The sequence below is a fragment of the Protomyctophum bolini genome (genome assembly GCF_963924005.1).
Source record: "Protomyctophum bolini genome assembly, chromosome: 2".
Classification (NCBI taxonomy): Eukaryota; Metazoa; Chordata; class Actinopteri; order Myctophiformes; family Myctophidae; genus Protomyctophum; species Protomyctophum bolini.
Genome location: NC_137863.1, coordinates 42,511,986 through 42,535,508, shown reverse-complemented (window position 1 = coordinate 42,535,508; position 23,523 = coordinate 42,511,986). Strand labels below are relative to the sequence as shown.

Below are 23,523 nucleotides of genomic sequence, written 5' to 3'. Positions count from 1 at the left end.
TTGTTGTTGAGGTATTTGTAATTTACTTGAGTCTTTCCAGTTTCCAATACTTTTACTTTTAGTTACTAGTAACTCCACCACCTCTCCCCCTCTCATGGAAGTAAGTGACAATATATAAAGTCACAACACCCACTTTAATGAGGCAGTATTATGCTTTGTTTTCAAAATACAAGGTTTTCTTCAGTTCCTGAAAAATTTATATTTAAAATTTCCTGATTATTATTTTTTTGTTAAGTAACCTCCCATCCCTGCTCAATGGCCACCTCCTCAAACTGTTGGCCGTTTCTTGAACATAATATATATATATATATATAGCATAGCACGTACTCGGAAAGGCGGGTCTCCAGGTGAGACAGCAGGAATTCTGTGGGAACGACGATGTGGTCAAAGACGATGAAGTCACTGCAGAAGCTGAAGGCGGTGCACATCTCTGTCAGGTTGTAATGCATCTTGTCAAAACTGGGTGGAGAGAGAGAGAGAGAGAGAGAGAGAGAGAGAGAGAGAGAGAGAGAGACTATTTTGACATTGACAGTGACTGCACTTTTCTCAGACAAATTGTGTCATATAAACATTTTGATGAGTAACAGAAAGACTGCTGTTAAATCTTAACCCCATGGCACAGGACCTCTATTACTGTACTACATGTGGGATTTTTTTGCACATGACAGGGTTCTTCTTCTGACACGATTTCCCACCTCCACCACCCACTCGGGTCCCAGGAGACATTCCTCAGTTCTTAGAAGGCATATTATTATCACCTCAGCAATAATACCAGCCCATACGTTGACGTGATCTTCTCCCGTTCTATGAGGCTAGGTATTATCATCCTGGAAGGATTGCCTTGGAGCCTGTTAAGAATTATACCAAACACCTGATATATAGGGAATATCCTTCAGGGAATAACACAGTGGTTCCAAAAGTGGGGTCCGGGGACCCCCAGGGGTCCTTGAGGGAGTTCCAGGTGGTCCCGAGCTAAATGATAGTTTGGAACCAAATGGACCCTCATGGGTCTGTAACTCGGAGAGTGTACAAACGGGTCCATTTGGTTCCATTTGTACACTCTCAGAGTTAACCTAACAGTGATTTTACAATATAAATTGGGGGTGCCAGAGATATAAATGCCATTAAATGGGGGTCCGCAGGGGTCTGCATGTCAAACTGGGTTGAGAATCTCTGCTAGAGCCGTAAAGAACTTCTCTTATGGGGGTCCCAGGCATATCATTTCAATATAGAAAAGGGCTGATTAGTGTCAATTTGGGGGTCCTTGACATGAAAAAGGTTTGGGAACCACTGCTTTAACAAGAATAAACTAAAATGCTTTAAAAGGACCACTTTTCAAGAATTTCAACCTATCTTCATATAATTGGTCCTCACTAATAATAATGATAAAACGCCACAATTTTTTTCCTACTCGGTCTGTGTCTCATGGGAGGGCTGTGGGCAGTTCAGAAACCCGTCCACCAGTGACATCATCGATGGGGAATGCAAGCTAATAGAAACAGCAGGATTTTTATTCCTGAAACGTTGCAATGCGGAAATGGAAGCCATCGTTGATGATGATAAAAATAAATAAAAAATCTGCCTAACGATGATGTCACTGGTGGACGGGTTTATGAACTGCCCACAGCCCTCCTATGAGACACAGACCGAGTAGGAACAAATTGTGGTAATTTGACTAATTTATCATGAACATTAGTGAGGACCAATTATAATATGAAGATAGGTTGAAAAGTGGGGAAGTTTTTGTTGCGCAGCAGTGTTAAAAAAAAAGAGAATAATGAATGAAAACGGACTTGGTCTTTCCTCAGGCTCTCTGCTAATAATGAATGACCACTGACTTGGTGACAACGGCTCGGTCTTTCCTCAGGCTCTCTGCTAATAATGAATGAACACTGACTTGGTGACAACGGCTCGGTCTTTCCTCAGGCTCTCTGCTAATAATGAATGAACACTGACTTGGTGACAACGGCTCGGTCTTTCCTCAGGCTCTCTGCTAATAATGAATGAACACTGACTTGGTGACAACGGCTCTGTCTTTCCTCAGGCTCTCTGCTAATAATGAATGAACACTGACTTGGTGACAACGGCTCGGTCTTTCCTCAGGCTCTCTGCTAATAATGAATGAACACTGACTTGGTGACAACGGCTCGGTCTTTCCTCAGGCTCTCTGCTAATAATGAATGAACACTGACTTGGTGACAACGGCTCTGTCTTTCCTCAGGCTCTCTGCTAATAATGAATGAACACTGACTTGGTGACAACGGCTCTGTCTTTCCTCAGGCTCTCTGCTAATAATGAATGAACACTGACTTGGTGACAACGGCTCGGTCTTTCCTCAGGCTCTCTGCTAATAATGAATGAACACTGACTTGGTGACAACGGCTCTGTCTTTCCTCAGGCTCTCTGCTAATAATGAATGAACACTGACTTGGTGACAACGGCTCGGTCTTTCCTCAGGCTCTCTGCTAATAATGAATGAACACTGACTTGGTGACAACGGCTCGGTCTTTCCTCAGGCTCTCTGCTAATAATGAATGAACACTGACTTGGTGACAACGGCTCGGTCTTTCCTCAGGCTCTCTGCTAATAATGAATGACCACTGACTTGGTGACAACGGCTCGGTCTTTCCTCACGCTCTCCGCTCCTGGCTTCTCTTTCTGCAGCTCTCCTTTCTTCGCCACTGGCTTCTTCTGCTTCTTATTGCGGGCCTTGCTGATGGCCTTGCTGATGGTCTCCGCACAGTGTTTGGGCAGCAGCTGATGGGTTGTCATGCAGAGAGAGAAAGAGAAGAGCACATGTATCTAATTGGCCCCCATCTGAAAATATGTTGTTCCAGCGACCCCTCAGAAGCAAGCTCTGAAAGAATATGTTCTTAAAGTCATAAACATTTCACCTGGTCATTGAGGTTGCACTGCTCGGCACAGATCTCTAAGATCACACTGCAGGTCTGCTTGGCCATGTGCTCCAGGAATGTCACACACAGTCGCAGACTCTTCTTCTGAATGGCCTCTTTCTGCAGGACACAGAAATGCACACTGTATATGAGATCGTGTCCGTCTGTGTACATTGAGGGCGTGCACAGAGGCACACACACACACACACGTACAGTACAGTATGTATACGTGTATGCGCTGTAGACACGCACACACACACACATGTGCGCGCACACACGCGCACACACACACACACACACACACACACATGCACACACAGTGAGACAACAACACGCAGAGGGATGTCTCCCACATTAGTTAAATTTAGCCCGACATTCACTGACGTTTTCAAATTGTTTTTCCTTCTGTGCTCCGACTGCATGTGAATTATCTTTCAGTTATCAGTGTCTTCGCTATATTCCCATATGTGGTTATTATTAAGGGGGGGGGGGGGGGCATTTCTTTGTAAAGACTTCCCATAGCCGTGATGAGCACAGCTGCTTTTCACCAAGCCTGGCAAAAAAAAAAAAAAAAACATATTAATGTTTTGACATGCTCGTTCAGTTGACAGGAATGTGTTATAAACCAGATTGTGAGGCAGAAGTGTTGGGGGGGGGGGGGGGGTGTACAGTAACAGTACAGTACACTTTCCACTATTGTATACGTGCCATTAAGACCTGAGGACCTGATTCTAAGTGTCTTCTAGTATGTTTATATGTCAGTGTTTCATGTCAAGGACCCCCAGAATGATTTTCCCCCACCCCCATCTAAAAATATGTCGTTCCAGGGACCGTCAAAAGCGAATATTTGAGATAAAATTGTTCGCTGTGAACGAATTTATATTCAACGATTTGCACACATTTTCACAATTGAAAAGTGTTGCACTATGAGCTTGTAAATCTGCTATTTTTCAATAATGGTTTTCTAAAAAAGTTTTCTAAATCATGACAATTTTCTGAAAGATTTGAGGCGCATTTCAACGATTTTTCAAAAATAGCAGACCTACAAGCTTGTAGATCTGCTATTTTTCAATAGCTAAATTATATCACAAATGTTTACAACACCAAAAGGGGTTAAAATCTATGAGGTGAGATGCGTTCCAGCAGGTCTTAGTGGCCGCCGGTGTCTCAATACTGACCTCTTCTGGGCAGAGCGGGTGTCCACTGCGGCTGAAGTGGGAGCAGACCATTGGGAAGGCCATGAGGTAGCGCTTCATGGAGGCCTCGCCGTTGCACAGCATGAACATATTCTGGAACACCCGCGGGTAGAAACTATAGACGAGAGAGAGGTCAAAACAGTTCAATTCAACTTCATACGCCAACAGCATATACTTGTAGATTGGCTGTTTTCAAATGGCTGAAATGCACATAGGGCTGAAGTGGTTAAAAGTATAAGTGGATATTATTTCGGTCCATAAAAAAAGAAAAGAGCCTGTGTACAGTACTTACAAACGTACATAGTACAAGTTAAACACTATTAACTAGTGGTACCGAAAAGGTGAAGGCAGAAGCCCAGGCTTATATTGCTAGAAGACCCTTAATAAAACATAACTCAGGTTAAATCGTCAGACATTGATTTCACAAAAAAAAACAAAAAAACTTTAAACATCAGACCATTGTACAAGGAGGAAGCACTGTTTTGTAAATTGTAATAATAATCAAAATCTACAAAGTAACTAAAGCTTCTTGGAATTGTTGCGTGGAAATAATATTCTGTTTAGCCTAGAACTGGAGGTCTAGAGTTTAGGGTCATGTGATCAGTGTCATCACGTCGGTGAAAAGGAGTATTCCCCTTTTTTAAAGGCTTTAAGTACAGTATACTTAGTATAAAAACCTTGTCAGTACAATACGGTACAGTACAGTACATATTGATAATTTCGTCAACAAGTAAAAAGTAGACTAATATGTTTAGGGAGGGACTAGTGGAGAAGTACCAACAGTAGAAAGTACTCATTACGCAGAATGTCTCATTGTTTTAAAATGTCTTACATCTTGCTTGTAGATCATCAGCCGATCTACAAGCCCACGAGCTCGTCGCTCTGTGACTCATTGTGAACTTGTAGATCGCATATATTTTCAGCATGCAACCGAGTGTAAAAGTAATTTATGACACAGCTCGCCAAGATCCATTTACAGTAAGTGGACTAAATCAACTGTAGATTTATCTTATGATATTGAGTCTATAGTCTAAAAGTAAGCTATTTCAGATTACTAAAAATATGACTAAATTAAGTTTTATTCCAAAGACTATGACTGAAACAAAACAAAAAAATAAAAATAAATCCACATTGGAACTGACCACAGTATGGACAGGTCCGAGACCTCCGTCAGCATCTCCTCCACGTCGTCCACCATCCTGGTGTGAAACTGGGTCAGGCTCATCACCTTGGCCAGGTCAGGGTACTCCTTCAGCGCCAGAGGAGCCTTGTTTACGCTCGTGTAAGCCTGGTGTACGACAAGGTGATAAACTGTAAGCCTGGTGTACGACAAGGTGACAAACTGTAAGCCTGGTGCACGACAAGGTGACAAACTGTAAGCCTGGTGTACGACAAGGTGACGAACTGTAAGCTTGGTGTACGACAAGGTGACAAACTGTAAGCCTGGTGTACGACAAGGTGACAAACTGTAAGCTTGGTGTACGACAAGGTGACAAACTGTAAGCTTGGTGTACGACAGGTGACAAACTGTAAGCCTGGTGTACGACAAGGTGACAAACTGTAAGCCTGGTGTACGACAAGGTGACAAACTGTAAGCCTGGTGTACGACAAGGTGACAAACTGTAAGCCTGCTGTACGACAAGGTGACAAACTGTAAGCCTGGTGTACGACAAGGTGACAAACTGTAAGCCTGGTGTACGACAAGGTGACAAACTGTAAGCCTGCTGTACGACAAGGTGACAAACTGTAAGCCTGGTGTACGACAAGGTGACAAACTGTAAGCCTGGTGTACGGCAAGGTGACAAACTGTAAGCCTGGTGTACGACAAGGTGACAAACTGTAAGCCTGGTGTACGACAAGGTGACAAACTGTAAGCCTGGTGTACGACAAGGTGGCAAACTGTAAGCCTGGTGTGTACGACAAGGTGACAAACTGTAAGCCTGGTGTACGACAAGGTGACAAACTGTAAGCCTGTTGTACGTCGACAAGGTGACAAACTGTAAGCCTGGTGTACGACAAGGTGACAAACTGTAAGCCTGGTGTACGACAAGGTGACAAACTGCCACTGTGAAAAACAACTCAAGTCGGCGTACAAAATAGTCTCGCGTGGCCAGACCGTTTCCTCTCGCAAATTTTCAAACGCTTCCGTCTATATAGCATTCGCAGATTGTGGAATGGTTGTCTGGCTAATATACGCAAGACTATAGTGTACGAATGGAACCAAATGGACCATACAAAAGGCATATAGTTACACTCTTAATAATAATAATAATGCCATTTGGCCTGGTGGTTTCGGTCACCTGTCCTATAGGCTGCTAATCTAGCCTGACAGTGTGTCGCGGGTTCGAATCCCCGAGGACCTTTGCCGCGTGTCACTCCCCATCTCTCTCCCCCAATTTCCTGTCGGCTTACTGTATGCCCACGTTTCTCTGTTTTCCTGTTCTAAACAATTAAGTGAGTGAGTGGTGACAATTTAAAAGAAAATGAACATCGCTGACTATTTAGTGACACGTTGTACTGTACCTGTAATCTCAGCCAGTCCAGTCTAAGTGCAGTGAAGTCAAACTCCTCCTTTCTTTCAACTGTGGTGAGAAATGTAAAGGCAGACTGCATTGCAACTCATTTTCAACATGTTGTTGTACTGTACTGTATTTTGCCTGTGTGGCAGAAAAGACAACAATGGGTGTACTAGTAGACGAGTTCTTGGGGAGCGCTTGTTATATACACCGCCGGCTACTATACTAGTAGTATTTTTGGGCCGCCCTTGCGGGTGGGGCTTTCTCATGTTCTAAGACAGACAGAAAACTCATTCTGGCAGGTATACCTCGCTATAGCGTGCTGGGCTGGTCATTCAACTCTCAACCCACATACTCCCTGAGTTCGAATCTTGCTGCCGCCACTATTTTACCCAACAACCACAGACTTCTTCATTATTTAGCTAAAATCAATTACTTGGCTGGTTTAAAAAAATGATATGAGGTTAGTGGAATTACGTGGCTGGTTAAGACTGAGGTTGAGTGTTAGAGTCGGGTTGGATTATTGTTAGGGGCCCATATAACCACTTGCGGTCAAAATGAACACAGCAGAGCGCTCCCTTACCTCTCTGACAACCAATCACAAGCCGTTTTTTGGACCTACTGTACACTACAGACCCAATATTTGCGTACTGTATACGCACTGTGTACACACTGAGTTTGGTGCGTCTTAGTGGTCGTTTTTACCTTGCTTGATCGAGAGAGCAGACATGGTCGAGACAAATGAACTAGTCAGGATGGACTCTTCTTCCGGGCACACGTGCATGTTCTTCAAAAAGGGAAAAAGATTCAATTAAAAAGAATCCCAATAAAACAAACTGTTTGCCATTGTTCCAGCTGTATCTAATTAAAATACATTTTGGGCGGGAACCCCTTTTGGTGTTATAGCATTACGTTATGCTTTAGCTATTTAAAAATAGCAGATCTACAAGCTCATAGCGCGCCACCGAGTGGCGCGCTAAGAGCTTGTACGGTAGGTCTTCTATTTTAGAAAAAAATCGAAGAACGACTGACATAGAAACATAGCTTTTTCAGAAAACTGTCAGGATGTACAAGACATTTTTAGAATCTGATCTCAGGTCAGAATGAGTTTAAATCTTTACCCGAGAAAGACAGATGAAATGCATGCGCGCACATGCACACACGCGCACACACACACACACACACACACACACACACACACACAATGTGCTCTGTACCTGTATGGTGTCATTGAGCACCAGGGCATCGAACTGGGCCAGGTACTGGACGTGGTAGCGCTGCAACACGTGGCGGTGCTTGGTCATCAGAGCACTCAGCTTCACCATGTGGAACAGCAGCTCCGCCAGATGACTGCAAAATGACACGTATAGTCAGTGGCGTACACAGATAGACACTAGGGGGGTGCTAGAGCACCCCCTGCCCTTTTGGCAATGTGCTCAAAAAAAATAAAAATCGTTTTCTTTTTTTTCTTAATTTGTAGTGTGTGGAGACCGTGGACCATGGTGACATTGATCAAATCTTGATAAAAAACGCTTCTACTATATTATTTAGGCCCCCACAATCTAAAGCTTTGTTTCTATGTCAGTGGTTCTTCGATAAAAAATAGCAGACCTACAAGCTCGTAGCGCGCTTGTAGATCTGCTATTTTTCAATAGCTAAAGCACCAAAATGTCTGTGCACGCCACTGCGTATAGTCAACATCATCGACTCTCACCGATCCTCTTCCAGTTTTTACATACATTGTACAATGCTGACGTATACAATAAGGCCTTGGTTGTGTATTTGGCTTATTATACTGGATCACATTGTTAGATGTTATTGGTTATCTTCTGGTCGATTATTATATCGATTACTATTTCAATTAATCGGATAATCGAGAACATGTGTATTTTTTTGACCTAGAAATAAAAAAAATAATCTTCTAAATCCTCCAGTTTTCTGAAATAAATATTTTCGCGATTAAAAAAAATAATAGCAGACCTACAAGCTCGGCGCGCTATGAGCTTGTAGATCTGCTATTTTTCGATAGCTAAATTATAACATAATTTTTAAAACACCAAAAGGGGTTCCCGCCCCAAAATGGGTTAAAGCACTTAGTTTGGGGACCGCATGTAATTCAGACGGTTATGGTTAGGTTAGGAGATGAGGTGGGTTGTCATTTGTCGGACCAATGACTAGTCTATGGACTTTAATGTTTGTTTTGGGCACTAAACAACCACAAAAGGCGTCATGTGGCCGATATAAATACAATGGGCAGGGGCGCCCATTGTATTTATGTCGTCTTAAATACATACTTTTAAAAAAAGACAGTGAAAATAGCTGTTATTTTCAAACAAATGTCTCTTTTGGGTCTCAAACTAAAAGGTTTGTGAACCCCATGGGATAGTGTGTTACGACACCTTCCATTCCGTTCAGAGCAGTGGGTCAAATGATTAATAATGTGATTATGTTCAACAACCGGCCTCACATGACTTCACAACGCTTACATTTCTATCCGTCAGGGGTCTCAAGAACATTTACTCAAGTACATAAGAACAATTCTGAGGTATTTGTACTTTACTTGAGTATTTCCCAGTACTTTTACTTCTACTCCGCTACGTCTCAGAGGCAAATATTGTACTTTTACTCCATTGCATTTATTTGAAAACTTTAGTTACTAGTTACTTTGTAGATTTTGATTTATTATTACACAACATACAGTAACCACTTCAGCACTATATACATTTCGGCCATTTGAAAATAGCCGATCTGCAAGCTCACAATGTGCCACGAATCTGCGACGCGTTTTTTTAAAAATAAGACATTGAAATAAGACATTGTGCATAATGAGTACTTTTACATTTAGCACTTTAAAAGTACATTTCGATGCCAATACTAAAGTACATTTTGAGTTCCGTAAATTTCACTTGTATCGGCCTATTATATCTACATTGCAGTATTGATACTTTTACCTAATAATAACAAAAAGAACGGGTACTTTTTCCACCGCAGATGTTCTGACGCGTCTCCCCCACCTATGACCTACTTGTCAACGTAGTCCTCGGGAGTCTTGGTCTTGGGGATGTTTTCGTAGTGCCTGGCGAGCCACAGAACTTCGTCACGGGAAAATGACAGAGCCATGAGGACAAACAGGGCCTGGGAGGGAAGGGAGGGGGGTGGGGGGGGGGGTTGGCACACACATCAAAAGGGGAAATGTCCCGCGACTTTAGTATACACACTCACAATTACAACGATTACTATCTATGGTCATATTATTACCGAGGCAAAGGAATTGCTTCTTCGTACAGTGTTGGCACATTGTCTAAAAAAAAGCTCACGCAACACCTCACATCTCGCCATATAGCATTATAGGCCAAGGCAGTACTACTCAGAACTGATTGTGTCAAAGTTATACAGTACCTAGTAGAGCTTGTAGGTCTGCTATTTCTGAAAAATCGACTGACACAGAAACATAGCTTTTTCAGATAACTGTCAGGATGTATAGAAGACATTTTTAGAATCTGATCTCGGGTCAAAATTAAAAGTGTCAAACTGCTCTATCGATTGTAATTGGGTGACCTATCTCTGTATCACCTTGGGTCCCAGCAGGCCCGGTTCATCCTCCAGGACATTGGCCAACTCCGTCAAGGCCCCTCTCAGATACTGCCTCCGCTCTCTGTGAGTCGCTCCGCTGTTGATAGCATGATTGAAGTAGTGCTTCAGATCAGAGACGTTCATTTCCAGGCAAAAATATGCAACATGGAATTATTTCTCACGCAAAATAATGATTCCTGGATGTTCTGCCAGACTCACCAGTTGGTTATGGCATGCTCCCTGCATTCCTTGATGTCGGCTATTCGCTTTCCATATCTGATGCACGTGGAGAAATGAGTCACAGTGCGTTGTTGTTGCAGTGCAGACTGCTGGTATGCAGCAACAATATGGCGATTTACAAGGTCACCATTTTTGAAAATGTTGCAATTGTTTTGTTTGAAGTTTTGGTTGGTTGGTTTTCTTTTCAACCAAGGTTCATGTTTTAGTTTAGACTATTTTAGTAATATACATTACATACCCCTTAATGTTGTCAAAGACCTATATACTATACATTACATACCCCTTAATGTTGTCAAAGACCTATATACTATACATTACATACCCCTTAATGTTGTCAAAGACCTATATACTATACATTACATACCCCTTAATGTTGTCAAAGACCTCTACTGTACATTACATACCCCTTAATGTTGTCAAAGACCTCCTCGGTGGCCTTGTGTATGTTGAGGGACTCGTCCCGGATGAGGCTGAGGTACAGGCCGCTCCTCAGACCCATCTTCCACAGCTCATGGGCCGCAGCGTTGCTATTTAGACTGCTGTGACACAGCAGGAATCCCACTGCACACAGTGATTGATTAATTGATTCATTCATTCACTTTTTATTCAAGTACATTTTGAATTCCGGGTCTTTTACTTGGAACAGGATATTTCTATATTGCAGTATTGATACTTTTACTCAGGTTTTTCCACCACTGGTTCTTAGTGGAGTCGAAGTAAAAGTACAGAAAATTTGACATACTCCGATAACGTAAAAAATACCTCAACATTTGACTTAAGTACAGTACTGCTTAGTTACTTTATAAGACTGGATTTAGCTTGTGAAGTGATGGTGATACTCACAGATGACCCAGCGTTCCATCACCTCCATAGACAGATATTCACAGGCTATCTGTGGAAGACATTAGAGACATTGAAACACCTTGAGGGCCCGGGCCTATATTTAATCCATTAATAAAATGTGCCCATCGTCAACAAGCGCCTCTAGGCTGTGTAGAGCGATGCGATCAGTTTTCACAGCAATAATTTGACGGAGATTATCAATCTCCGTCTCGGGCACATGACCGTGCACTTGAACTTGACGGTGATTTACGTCATGGGCCCCCGATGGTAACCTATACCTTACATAGAACCTTACTTATTTTATTTTTTATTTTTTTATGTTGCAATTCTACAGTAAGATGCACTGTAAAACTCCTTACATTATATTATTATTGGCTTATGTGACAAATCAAGCCACATAGCCACGATAAAACATTACAGTATATATTCTGTCCTGTCACGCCCTTAACATTTGCTGCACTTTGCTGTGAGCAACGTATCTGCTCCAGCATGATAGCACATCAGACTAAAATTAGCTTGCAGTGACGGCACCGTGACGCGGCACGAAGAGTAACCTCTTCAAGCTGTGAATAATTCATTTATTTTCTGCCGACAACCAGAGTCATGGTCTCGGAGGGAGACATAGGATCATAACAGTGCTGCACATCAAAGACAATGTAATGGGTGTGTTTTTGGAAGGCAGGACAGCGCTGTCCAAGGCAGCGGAGGAGACGAGACAAGTGGACGAGATGTTTAACCCATTTTGGGGGCGGGAACCCCTTTTTGGTGTTCCCATTATGTTATGCTTTAGCTATTTAACAATAGCAGATCTACAAGCTCGTAGCGCGCCACCGAGTGGCGCGCTACGAGCTTGTAGGTCTGCTATTTTTGAAAAATCGAAGAATGACTGACATGGAGACACAGCTTTTTCAGAAAACATTTTCAAACAGACATTTTTAGAATCTGATCTCAGGTCAAAATGGGTTAAACGAGGATAACGCTCGACTAGAGCTGGAAGGAAAGGAGCTGGATCATGCTAAAGATTGTGTGTGTGTGTGTGTGTGTGTGTGTGTGTGTGTGTGTGTGTGTGTGTGTGTGTGTGTGTGTGTGTGTGAGTCAGACTCAAGGCAAACAAACATCTTGCACAGAAGACATTTTAGCTTTTTGACTGGGATACTTGGTGGTAGCCCTATACTACACCTACAGTGTATCTAACCGTTGTGGAATGTGGGTATTTTGCGTTACTTTTTGCAGATTGGTTCAAGTGATTGAAGGACAGGCCCATCGTCCAGTTTAGGGCATAGCAGTGGGCGTGGTTTTCTGGTTCCACTGAGAGATTTATAATTATCATTACAATTAATGATCAATTGTTTTAAGACGCAACGAAGGCTCAAACAACACCAGAGTAAGGCCAAGTGTTGGACAAGTCAGAACGGACATGCACACAGCACAGACTATCGTCTGGTGAGACGTAGGAGGACCCTAGGCAGTCCTAGAGACCTCTCAGTGCCTGCTATCCCCCAAGAACACAACAAGGCAGCTAGAGAGAGCCTCCTGTTGGTGCTATAAGAGAAAGGACAATAGCTGGAAGCCTGGATGAGCCTGGCCGATCACTGCTAACCCGCCAACTAGAGTGTTGTGGTTTACCCATTTTGGACTGAGGTCGGCTTCTAAATCCAATTTTTTTTTCTTTTTAGTTGTGATCAACCTTTTTCATTTCAAGGACCCCCAGAATTATCTCTATTGGGCCACGGACCCCCATCTCAAAATATGTAGTTTCAGGGACCCCCCAGAAGCAAATATTTTAGTTAAAAATGTTTGCTCTGAAATATATATTCAATGATTTGTGCCACCTTTTAACAATTTTTCAGAAATAGCAGACCTACAAGCTCGTAGCGCGCCCCTTGGTGGCGCGCTACAAGCTTGAAAACGAGGCCGTTTGTCGTCCCGCTGCTGTCAATTATGTTGCTCCATGAGAGCACAGGATGTATAGAGATAAATAAATAAGACGGGCAATGCTGACTTCAAACGCAGCTTCAGTCTAGTCACACTCATCTCTGTTCCTTTTCTCTGGCTATTTATACTGTGGGAAAATAACAATTATGCTTGTTTAAAAAACAAGTGTGTGTGGGGGGGGGGGGGGGGGGGCTGGGGGGTGGGTCACATTACATCCAAGAACGAGTGGAACGAGTCAGAAAATTACACAACTGCATTGCCAGCCCAGTGCACTGCAGCTCTGACCACGTGCCAAGGGGTTTATTGGCAGATTGCTTTTTTTGATTGCTCAGATTATTATTATTATTGAGTGGTGCGACCACTCCAAGGAACAGCAATGTCCGTGACGTTAACCCACCCACCCATGCACCTATGTGACTGTGAGCACGAGTATGACTATTAGTACCAGTAGGGGCGCTGTTGCTGTTGTGCCAGAAACGGAGAGAGAGACAGTGCAGCACTGTTGCCTGCTAATGAGAGAGAGAGAGAGAGAGAGAGAGAGAGAGGAGGGGGGAGGGGAGTTGCACGTAAAAAAAGGCTAACTGTCGTTAAACCCAAGCCCTCGGAAAGGCTGGCCAACGGTGAAGCCGTCAAGCCTATACTGGTTAAAGCTGTACGGGGTGGGGGGGGGTCGCTCCCCGTCCGCTCTCTATCTTTTATTACTCTATGGCCGCTAAACCCCTTTTTGCACATGCTCAGAGCTTTAGTTCCTTTCCGCCACTAGTGGTCACTATTACTCACTGTGTCACAGCAGGCGGGGTCCAGCATGTTGGCGGGGGTACTGAACAGGCTGAGGAGCTGGGCGCTGCGCCAGCTCTCCGGCGGCAGGTTCCGGCGCGGGTAGACCTTGTGCAGCGAGAGCAGCGCCTCCGTCACCGACTGTCATGTCACGGGCACGGAGAGACACATTGGAGACAGTGCAGTGACTCGACACAGACGTCTTCCACACAAGCACTCGCGTAGTAGAAGTATTATCGACAGCGCAATGTGACAAGTAAAAGTTCTGAATTCACCATGCACTTGAGTAAAAGAGTGCAAAGGTGTTGGCGCACGCACGCACGCACACACACACAGGCCGGGGGCACACCTTAGCGCACAGCCGCGGACAGAAGAAGTTGACGCCCGACGTCAGTCCGGCTTTTTAGACAGCTGGTGGATGGAAAAGAAGCTCCACCCCCCGCGGCTGACGCGTCAGTCAGTCAACCAGCCAGCCAGTCAGTCTTCTGTCCGTGGCTGTGCGCTAAGGTGTGCCTGCGCTGACACACACACACACACACACACACAGAGAGACGTTTAGATTGTTAATTGAGCTCACCCTTGTGTGAGGGCCAAACTCCTCTGTGAGTTTCTTCCAGGGGTGTTCATACTCCACAAACATCTGGCCTAACCGTGGGTAGGATGGATCGCTGGATTCAACATGTACAGTACATACATACGTGTTTGTCAATATAGAATTAATGTTAATACAAACCCTTCATGCTGTTTTACTGTCATTAAGGAGGACCTAAAAAAATGATGAAATCTAAATGAGTACTCCCAACATCAGAATGCAGTTATGAGTTTGGTATCGGTGTGTTTCGTGTGATTTTGAGGTGTTTGAAAGGCAGCAGAATATGGTATTGAGGAAGGAAAGTATTAGGCGTACCGGCTGTTGCAAAAACGAGAACTGTCAATCAGTGACTATTGGCCAAACACAGCTGGGTTTCCCCTAGAACTGTGGCGGGATCCATGATAATGCATGAAGGAAGTATCTTTCCAATATGGCTGCTGTGCATACTGCATATAGAGCCTATTGGAGACTTTCAGCATTTTTATTGAATCTTAAAAACGTCTGACACGCTTGGTGAAACTCTTTTAAACATCTGTCTAAATATGATTGACTGCGTGCCAAATTGAAGCGGGCAGTATGAATACACAGGAGGGTGAAGTGGCAGCTAGGACTCGAGGCAATGTGAGGACAATTTCGCAATTGGACTCCAATTAGATGTGGGGAAGACAGCTGTGTCGAATCAGGAGTAATATCACGGGCCATATTGGCAGATGATGTAACGTGGAGTAACTTAAGTTGTGACAGATGAATGACATGCTTGTCAAAGACAGTTGTGCTTTATCAAAATATCATCCCTTATTCAATGATGGGGGAAATGTATTGTTAAAGCCAGATTTATACTTTTCCACAGTATAATTCAGCTGTTTTCTGATCTTCGAGCTCACAACACGTTGTGGCATATAGATTGGCTGTTTTTGGGCGCGCTATACACCTCATCATACGACATAGTCAGTCAATGGGAAAAAAAGATGACTTGTGTCACCTGGGACTCCATTCCTTGCCGTGTATATTTTGAGTCGTGTAAAATGAGATGTAGCTACTTATTTATTTCTTTGTGTTCAGAGCCCTGACTCCCTGGAATGCCCTCCCTCGGGAGATCAAGCTCGCAGACTCCATGGGCACATATGAGCCCTTTCCAGACCTAGTAAGCGCGAAACGGTTTTTTGGGCCGCGGACAGAAGAAGCTGTGCGGCGTGTGCACAGCTGGTTTTTAGACAGCTGGTGGATGGGAATTAAGCTCCACCTCTGCGGACGATATATTTTTTATCCCACGATTTTGTAACCCATTTTTCACCCCTGTGTCAATCATCTAATGTGATCCTGGGCTCTACACACCCTCCGCCAACCTGGGGAGAGCAACGGACTTGAACTCATGCTTCCTTCATGCCTGAGTGTCCAAGTTGCTCCTTTACACCTGACAGGGGGGGGAGTTTCCCTGGTTGGACGTAGCGCGTGGAAGGAACACGTTATTCCAACCAGTTCCTTTCCCATCCATCAGGCCCCCCGGCTGGTCAGGGGGAGGCAGTTTAGAGACCAGGATTACTGCATGTTTTTTGTGAGGGTACCTACCCTAGGGGACACGGGGAGAACATGCAAACTCCACACAGAAAGGCCCTTTCGCCAACAAAACGCAGCTTCTTCTGTCCGCGGCTGTCTGCTCATATGTGCCCATGGGGAGAGTCCACACCCCGCTTCAAATCTCTCCTTAAAACTCACTTTTATAAAGCTGCTTTTATCCCCTAAATGTAGTACAAATACTGTATACACCACGGGTCCACTTGGTTACATTTGTACACTTGCAGAGTTTCTCTTTTTGATTTCTCAGAGACATTATAAAGTGTGAGAAGTAGCACTGGAACAGAATGTGTGGTTTGCTGACCTGGTGCCACTGGTCATCTCGTGGGCACAGTTGTACATGCCCACCAGGGCCCTCCGGTCATCGATGCGAGACAGCAGGATGATCACACTGGTGTAGGTGGTGATCAGGTCCAGGTAGCTCTTGGTGAAGTCAAAGTTGACGGTCTGACAACAACATTCAGTCAGTGTACAGTAAGAAGAAGATGCACTATTGGCGTTTTGATCTGACAAACACTTTAAAAAAATATCTCAGGTAGTACATTTTTTCAGTTGTGTCAAATCACAACAAGTTGTCTCAAGACACTGTACAACCAACATATTATTATATTAATATTGCCATATTAGTAGAAATAACGGAGCGTTTTTGACATTACATAACAAATGGTACTATAAATGAATGCCTTTTTAAGCTTTTAAAAATAAAACGTAAAAAGACTATTAACAAAAACAAAAATTAACTAAACTTCAAAGAAATTACCAAAGACCAGTACCAATAATAGCCTACAAATAAAGAATTTACTATAATAAGAATATAATTTTAATAATGAATTTCACATTTTATTTTAAAATAGTGGAAATAGCCATCTACAAGCTTACAACACGTCACGTTGCTATTCTGGTATTATTTTTTAAATGCGTTAACAATTTTTCAACAGATTAATTAAAACTAATGAATGGACGTGATTCTGATGATTATGCAAAATAATTGAGATGATCTCATAATGTCAATTAGGCAGGTAAACATAATGTGGATGCAATCACTGCATTCAATCACTTCATTCAATTTAGCGAACCTTGAACCTTTTCCTATTTAGATCCATGGCTACTATCACTGCCTAGTTTGTCCATCTGTACCTGCATAGATTGATTGGTCATGCCTGCCTGATGCCTGACATCATTATGCTTGTTTCTAAGAATGGGGCAGATTTGTTCTTCTTCACCCCAGAAGGGTGAAGGCTAAATGTTAACTAAATGTCCGTCTATTGCAAAGTTTTTGGAAAGAAAGGAAGTCAGCAGTACCTATAGAGGAGCAGCATATACCCTTGATGATGGATTACTACGTTATTGAAGACATCAAAGGTCATGGTTGTAACCATTTTTTTGCCGAATGGATTTGCATTGATTGTGTCCATGTTGTCTGCTTCTATGGCATGCTATGGGGTACTACAATCCTGCATAATTTGTCATTTGGAAACGAGTTGAAACTATAGCTGCTGTTGTGCACTCTCAGGTGCGTGTGCGTGCGTGTGCATGTTGTTTTATGGTTGTTTGTTTATATTTGAAATAAATAATGTTAGTGGGTCGCACACAGTACACACCAAGACTGCAGTTCAAAAGAAAATTCATTTTGAACAGGGAACAAACGTTTCGGCTATCCAGCCTTCATCAGTGTGTTTGTTTATATTTGGGAGTGTGTTGGGAGTGTGTTTTGTAGAAGCTGTAGCAACTTCACATTATGATGAAATTGAATGAAATGAGATTAGATTTTGATGAAATTGCACACGCATGCAATTCCCAGCCAAGCCCAGCCACATGGGTCGCAATGATGGCATGCACAAATATGGAGTCTATACACACTTTTCCTGGGCTGTGTGTGCTCCAGTTCCTGTTGATTTCATTGGATATCATTGGTCATCTGACCAGTTTCATTGGCTTTCATTGGATCAAATCGACAGTCAGAATAACATTGTGATGTCAGAACAATCACTGTGATGTCAGAACATTATTGTGATGTCAGAACAGGCCAGCTCCATATATAGGGGTGATCAGGTCCATATTCCGGGCAGAGAGTTTTGTGTCTTGTCGAATTTGAAGTTTTTGTGGGGCGAACGGTTCTCAAGTTACGTGGGTCACAGACGTACGTACTGTACACGTACGTATACTGTACACACACAGAGACTTGGTGCATTTATAGATGGATATTGTGATCGATGATAATAATAACAATAGTACTTACGATGTCGAAGTAGCACAGGCAGGCGTCTATGGTGTTGAGCAGCTCGTACACATGGTCCTGGAGGAGGAAGTCAATAGATAAGCCAACGCATTGTCTGCCACATACTGTACATGATCTGAGAACAGATTCTATAAAATGTCTTTTCTGAAAAACCTGTTTCTATGTCAGTGATGCTCAAACTATTTCATGTCAAGGCGCCCCAAGATTATATGTAATTGGCCGCCGGACCCCCATCTGAAAATATGTTGTTATGTTGAAAAGACTCCATCCATGGCAGCCAATGTTGACAGCCAGCATTTGCAGAAACGTGTGACAATGAAATTTGTTTGGACTCCTTACACTTTAACAGTAGGCCTATTATTAGCATTTCTATTATTCCCCATATAATGGATTCCCAAATCCCAAACGCTATTTTCTTTTCTATCTCGCAACGACCTTGTGAGTCTTTGGTCAAGGATTTTGAACTCCCATCTGACGGAAAATGCAAAAGCCCCCAAAGTGTAACGCAATAACCCGAGCTGATGTTGAGGTGTGGTATACGCAAGTCTTATTATCTTCCAATACTAGCATAAACCACTCTATATGTAAATGTCATGTGGGGAAAGTTGATGTCTAAGATAACGAGTGTCTATGAATGAAGGGAGAGAGAGAGAGGCCTTGTACTTTGTGAATCATGTTGCACACCGAAAATAGCAGATGTACAAGCCTTTATATTCGCTGTAGCACATTATGTGTAACAAGCTTGTACATCTTCTATTTTCAGGGAGACGAATCTAAGTATGAATCTGGCTTCATGCTCAAATGAGGTGTGAGAGCGGTGGATGTGTATGCAGTGTGTACGCTCATTACTCTGAACTCGAGGACATCGAGGAAGGACTGATAGTAGCTCCTGGTGACTGTCATCACGTCACCCTTCTGTCTCTGGATGCCCGTCAGATGTTGCTGCAATAACCCCAAAATAATGAGTCATTATTCCAATGGCAAATGAAGATGTAAAATTTGCATTTTTTGTGAACTGGCAGATGGTTTTATGATAAGCAGCTACAGTGCCATGCTTTACATTACAGGGGTTGACACTATAAGGTCTCAGAGGCACTTGCCATCGGGCAAGTACAGGCCCTGTTCTACTTGCCCAAAGGTCATGCCCACTTGCCCGGACCCTGGTGTTGCGTAGGGCACCGCCACCTACCATTTGACAATGCTATTTAGTATACACACACCACTATCATCATTGTATATAGTAGTTCAGATTTACCTCATTGCAATTTTGCTATTGCAATTACCTCTCTCCACTGGCAGAGGGAGACAACGGACGTATAACGAATGGACAGTACTAGCTTTAACATGGGAGAGCATTGAGCACTTGCTGTACAGGTTGTCAAAAAAGTAGCACTCTTGTGCTGGCTCTGTCTCTATACTTACACTGTTTCCCCTGTAATCGACATTGGGGAATTTCTTGTTGATATATTTGATCGCCGGTTCCAGGGACTTGTCTGTCAGAAAGGACGGTCGCAGCTTTGGGTGTGTACATGTCTGCGATGAAGAAAAGGAAAAGATAAGAGTGTAAGGAATCATTATATTTTAGACAACACTTCCTTGACCGGAGTAGCCCCAGTAGATCTATGTTTGGTATTCCTTCTTGCCTCTCTACACCACTGGTTTTAAATCAGTGGTCCTTGAGGGGGTTCCAGGTGGTCTCCACTCTCCAGCTACATTATTGAGTTGGTAATCAAATGGAGCCTTATAGATCTTTTACTCTCTCAAGAATTAAATTGTTAAACATCTGCATTACTTAATTTTGCAAGAAGTCTACAACTCTACACAATTAGAGGATGTAGAAGAATTGTTATGATCAACGCTTGCCTGTCATCTCTCCTATACTATAGTACCAACATCAATAATACAGCATGGAAATGTGAGGCTATACAGTACATTTCTTCAAATGGTCGTCCATGGCTCAAAAATGTCCAATAAATAATGGGCCTTGATATGAAAAGGGTGGAAAACCACTGGTGTACAGGTGTACAGTATGTGGCTTTTGGTCTTTCTTTCTATCTATCTTACTTACTAACGGTATACTCAAAGCTTATGGTGTCTCTCCCAACCTGCTCCACAGGTATACACGAGCCAGGGTGTGATGACCCCAGACCCCCCCAAGCTCAGCTTCTTCCATTCTCCTGTGACAAGCTGTGAATGCTGGACCCTAGACGAGCATGCCCTAAATCCCTGACTACTGGGACAACACGGTTTACCACTACACCACAATGCTGTGTGGCAGTACCAAACATCCAACTGGCTGAGTGAGGAAAATGGCAGCCAGGAGAATGAGGAGACGCCGCTGAATGGCTCATCATGAACTGTATGGAGGTATGTGAGTTGTATAACACACAAGTTGTAACAGTATATGTGGCTCTTGATCACTTCAATAATCCTATGAGTGGATTTTCTATTTCCTTTTTGGTTCGAGCTAGAGGTTTTGGGCTTTTGACATAACAGCCAACAATTCTTAATGTTAATTTCCAATTGAAGATCTGATGTGTGTTGTGGTTGCTATGGATCGTGGTGAGTTATTGTCTCAGGGTGACTGTATTGGTTCATGACTGGCATGGTGGCAAATAATGTCTCTATGTAGGCTTTCTTTCTTGTCCAGCTGTGATTAGTGAGTAACAAGGAAGAAAACCCTAATCTTAACCCATGGAATGGTGCATGAACCCCTACCTCTAATTGTGTCACGTGGGTCTATGATGGACCCATAATAGTTATATAATAGTTAGTCAGGACGGTGGTCCCTGGATCAAAATCAGTTGAAAACCCCTGCAGTCTACACCAAATCTCTTCCCTAAACAGCAGATCTACAAGCTCACAACACCTCACTTGGAGATGGGCTATTCTCGCCTAGCGTTGGCCAGTTTTCACCAAATGTTCACCTACAGTTTGAACGTGAAGGTCATGTTTTTAAATCCTGTTCCCTCCTGTCGTCGTCATCATCTATCTCTCTTACTGCATATAAATTCCTGAATTGGACGGCATGTCACAATAAATAAATTGAGCTCACCTGTCAATGTCAATCTCCACCCTCTCCACTGACAGTCAAGATGAATTGCAAATGCCACTGTTAAATTCACTGAAAACCAGTGGTGTAAAGTAACTAAGTACAGTATTTACTTAAGTACAGTACTTACTACAAGTCTGAGGTATTTGTACAATACTTTACTCCACTATACAGTACACCTCAGAGGCAAATATTGTACGTTGAATCCACTAGTTACTTTGTAGATTTCTATTACTAAAAATATGCGTTACACATTTTTGCCATTTGAAAATAACCCATTGTGAGCTTGTAGATCTGCGTATTTCCAAAAGATGTTTATATATTTGAAAACTTGAAATGGGACATTCTGCATAATGAGTACTTTCTACTTTTTGGTACCTAAAGTACAATTTGATACCAATACTTTTGTGCTTTTTACCAGAGTGTTTCTAGATTGCAGTACTGATTTACTTACTCGCAGTACTTTTATTTAAGTAAAACATTCGAGTGCTTTTTTCCACCACTGCTGAAAACCTAGTCCTGCCCAATGCCCATCAATCAGTGAGTGTGCTACAGCAGCTGTGTCAGAGCAAAAAGGATCTTTGAAAGAGACTGACGGTTGATCAGGCTGACTTCCTGTATGCACTTCCTCTTTGGTTGTGAACTGAGCTGAGATGGAGAGGGGGAAGGCGATACTGTACAAACCACATGGAAATGTACAAAGAATACGGAACAACTAAATGCTAAACATATTACGTGACAAATACGTTTAAATGCTTTAGTTCTGTTGTGTCATAATAATGTCACACAAAGGGCTATCACTATACATAGCTGACCTGTAGGGGATATGTCTGAAGCCTATCAGGCCACACTGTGTGTTTCTATTATTTGTAAGCAGCAGCAGTTCTGAGGCGGGTTCATATTGAAGCTTTTCAAGGACAGTTTTTGAGTAACTGCTCCTATAGACCGCAATGTGTGTCCCTATGTGTACGTGTCCGTCCAAGCATGGAAATTAGCGTTTGTTGACCACCAAGTGGCACTGTTGCACAGCCTAGCACGCACATACGCACGCACACACACACACACACACAGAGGCCAGGGAGGAGAGCTTGTACTGTACAGTACAGTACAGTACAGGTCATGTTGGCCACTTTCCTGGCATTGCCCTCAGCATTACAGTGCAGCACAGTTGGAACAAACTCGTGTGTAAACTCGATGTACTTTGGTATCTTTAAGTCTTTATATCATCAGAGCCATTTAAACCAATATTATTATAATTTATAAATCTCCTGATCCATGTTTTATTAACCAGAATATTGTTGCCGTCAGGTGGAAACCGTGCATGTCCAAAAACCTATTATATTTAAAGCATTTCAAAACGGCAGCGCTGTGACTCATTGTGAGCTTGTAGATCTGCAATTTGTTAGTAAGAAGTAAGTGTGTGCGTTTGCGACACTCTTATGGTGAAATAGGTCGCATTCATTTTAAAACAGTGTGCTATGGAGACACATGACACAGTCAACACACATTCAGTTCCTTATTTCGCCTGTGTCTTTCTAGCATCAGTTGTCTTTGTAAAAAGAAAAAAAACATACATACACTCTTTTCTCCCTCACCTTCTTTATGTAGTTCATGCGTATCAACACCCCTTTGCCTCGGTCGTTGAGGATGGTGAGTTTCTCTGCCAGTTTGTGTTGGTAGTACGCCATGGCTGCAGTGGACACACGGTTTAACACCTCTCCCTCCTCTCGGACCCTGGCCTCCTGGTCCAGGGACTATAGTAATAGAGAAGTTGGACGCCCAGAAACAAGTGGCACCCACACAGCCCCACCCTGTCTGGGTCACATGGAGGCTGGTGGAGGTGGAGTTTGGGGATGTCTGTTTCTATGTTCGTTTTTATGAAGTTAAGTTTCGTTCCTGCATGTTAAACACTGTGAGGATATTGCAAGTTGGCCCCCAAATATTTGGCAAAAATACTTTATTTATAACATTGATATAATTTTCTTTTTTTTTAAACATAGTAACAGAGTAAACATAGCTATTAAACATGCTATGAGAATGCACACGGTCCACCCATCTGGGGTGGGTGGACCATGAACACATTTTCAAGTG

The 23,523-nt window shown here is 43.0% G+C and overlaps 1 protein-coding gene across 1 annotated transcript in view; it reads right to left on the bottom strand.

The window, feature by feature from the left end:
- Nucleotides 1-23,169, bottom strand: part of nckap1l (NCK associated protein 1 like) — a 44,058-nt gene extending 20,889 nt beyond the window's left edge. Inside the window, exons 1-20 of the mRNA XM_080781685.1 lie at nucleotides 23,028-23,169; nucleotides 19,803-19,913; nucleotides 19,230-19,322; nucleotides 18,381-18,437; nucleotides 16,446-16,588; nucleotides 14,552-14,642; nucleotides 13,978-14,115; nucleotides 11,263-11,311; nucleotides 10,824-10,980; nucleotides 10,399-10,455; nucleotides 10,180-10,276; nucleotides 9,632-9,741; nucleotides 7,824-7,956; nucleotides 7,312-7,393; nucleotides 6,614-6,672; nucleotides 5,233-5,378; nucleotides 4,073-4,205; nucleotides 2,895-3,014; nucleotides 2,606-2,757; nucleotides 328-459 (exon numbers count right to left, since the gene is read on the bottom strand). Of these exons, the coding sequence (XP_080637811.1) occupies nucleotides 328-459; nucleotides 2,606-2,757; nucleotides 2,895-3,014; nucleotides 4,073-4,205; nucleotides 5,233-5,378; nucleotides 6,614-6,672; nucleotides 7,312-7,393; nucleotides 7,824-7,956; nucleotides 9,632-9,741; nucleotides 10,180-10,276; nucleotides 10,399-10,455; nucleotides 10,824-10,980; nucleotides 11,263-11,311; nucleotides 13,978-14,115; nucleotides 14,552-14,642; nucleotides 16,446-16,588; nucleotides 18,381-18,437; nucleotides 19,230-19,322; nucleotides 19,803-19,913; nucleotides 23,028-23,120 (2,153 nt within the window). The 5' untranslated portion in view covers nucleotides 23,121-23,169. The remainder of the gene's footprint in view (nucleotides 1-327; nucleotides 460-2,605; nucleotides 2,758-2,894; nucleotides 3,015-4,072; nucleotides 4,206-5,232; nucleotides 5,379-6,613; nucleotides 6,673-7,311; nucleotides 7,394-7,823; nucleotides 7,957-9,631; nucleotides 9,742-10,179; nucleotides 10,277-10,398; nucleotides 10,456-10,823; nucleotides 10,981-11,262; nucleotides 11,312-13,977; nucleotides 14,116-14,551; nucleotides 14,643-16,445; nucleotides 16,589-18,380; nucleotides 18,438-19,229; nucleotides 19,323-19,802; nucleotides 19,914-23,027) is intronic.
- Nucleotides 23,170-23,523: the final 354 nt, after the last annotated feature.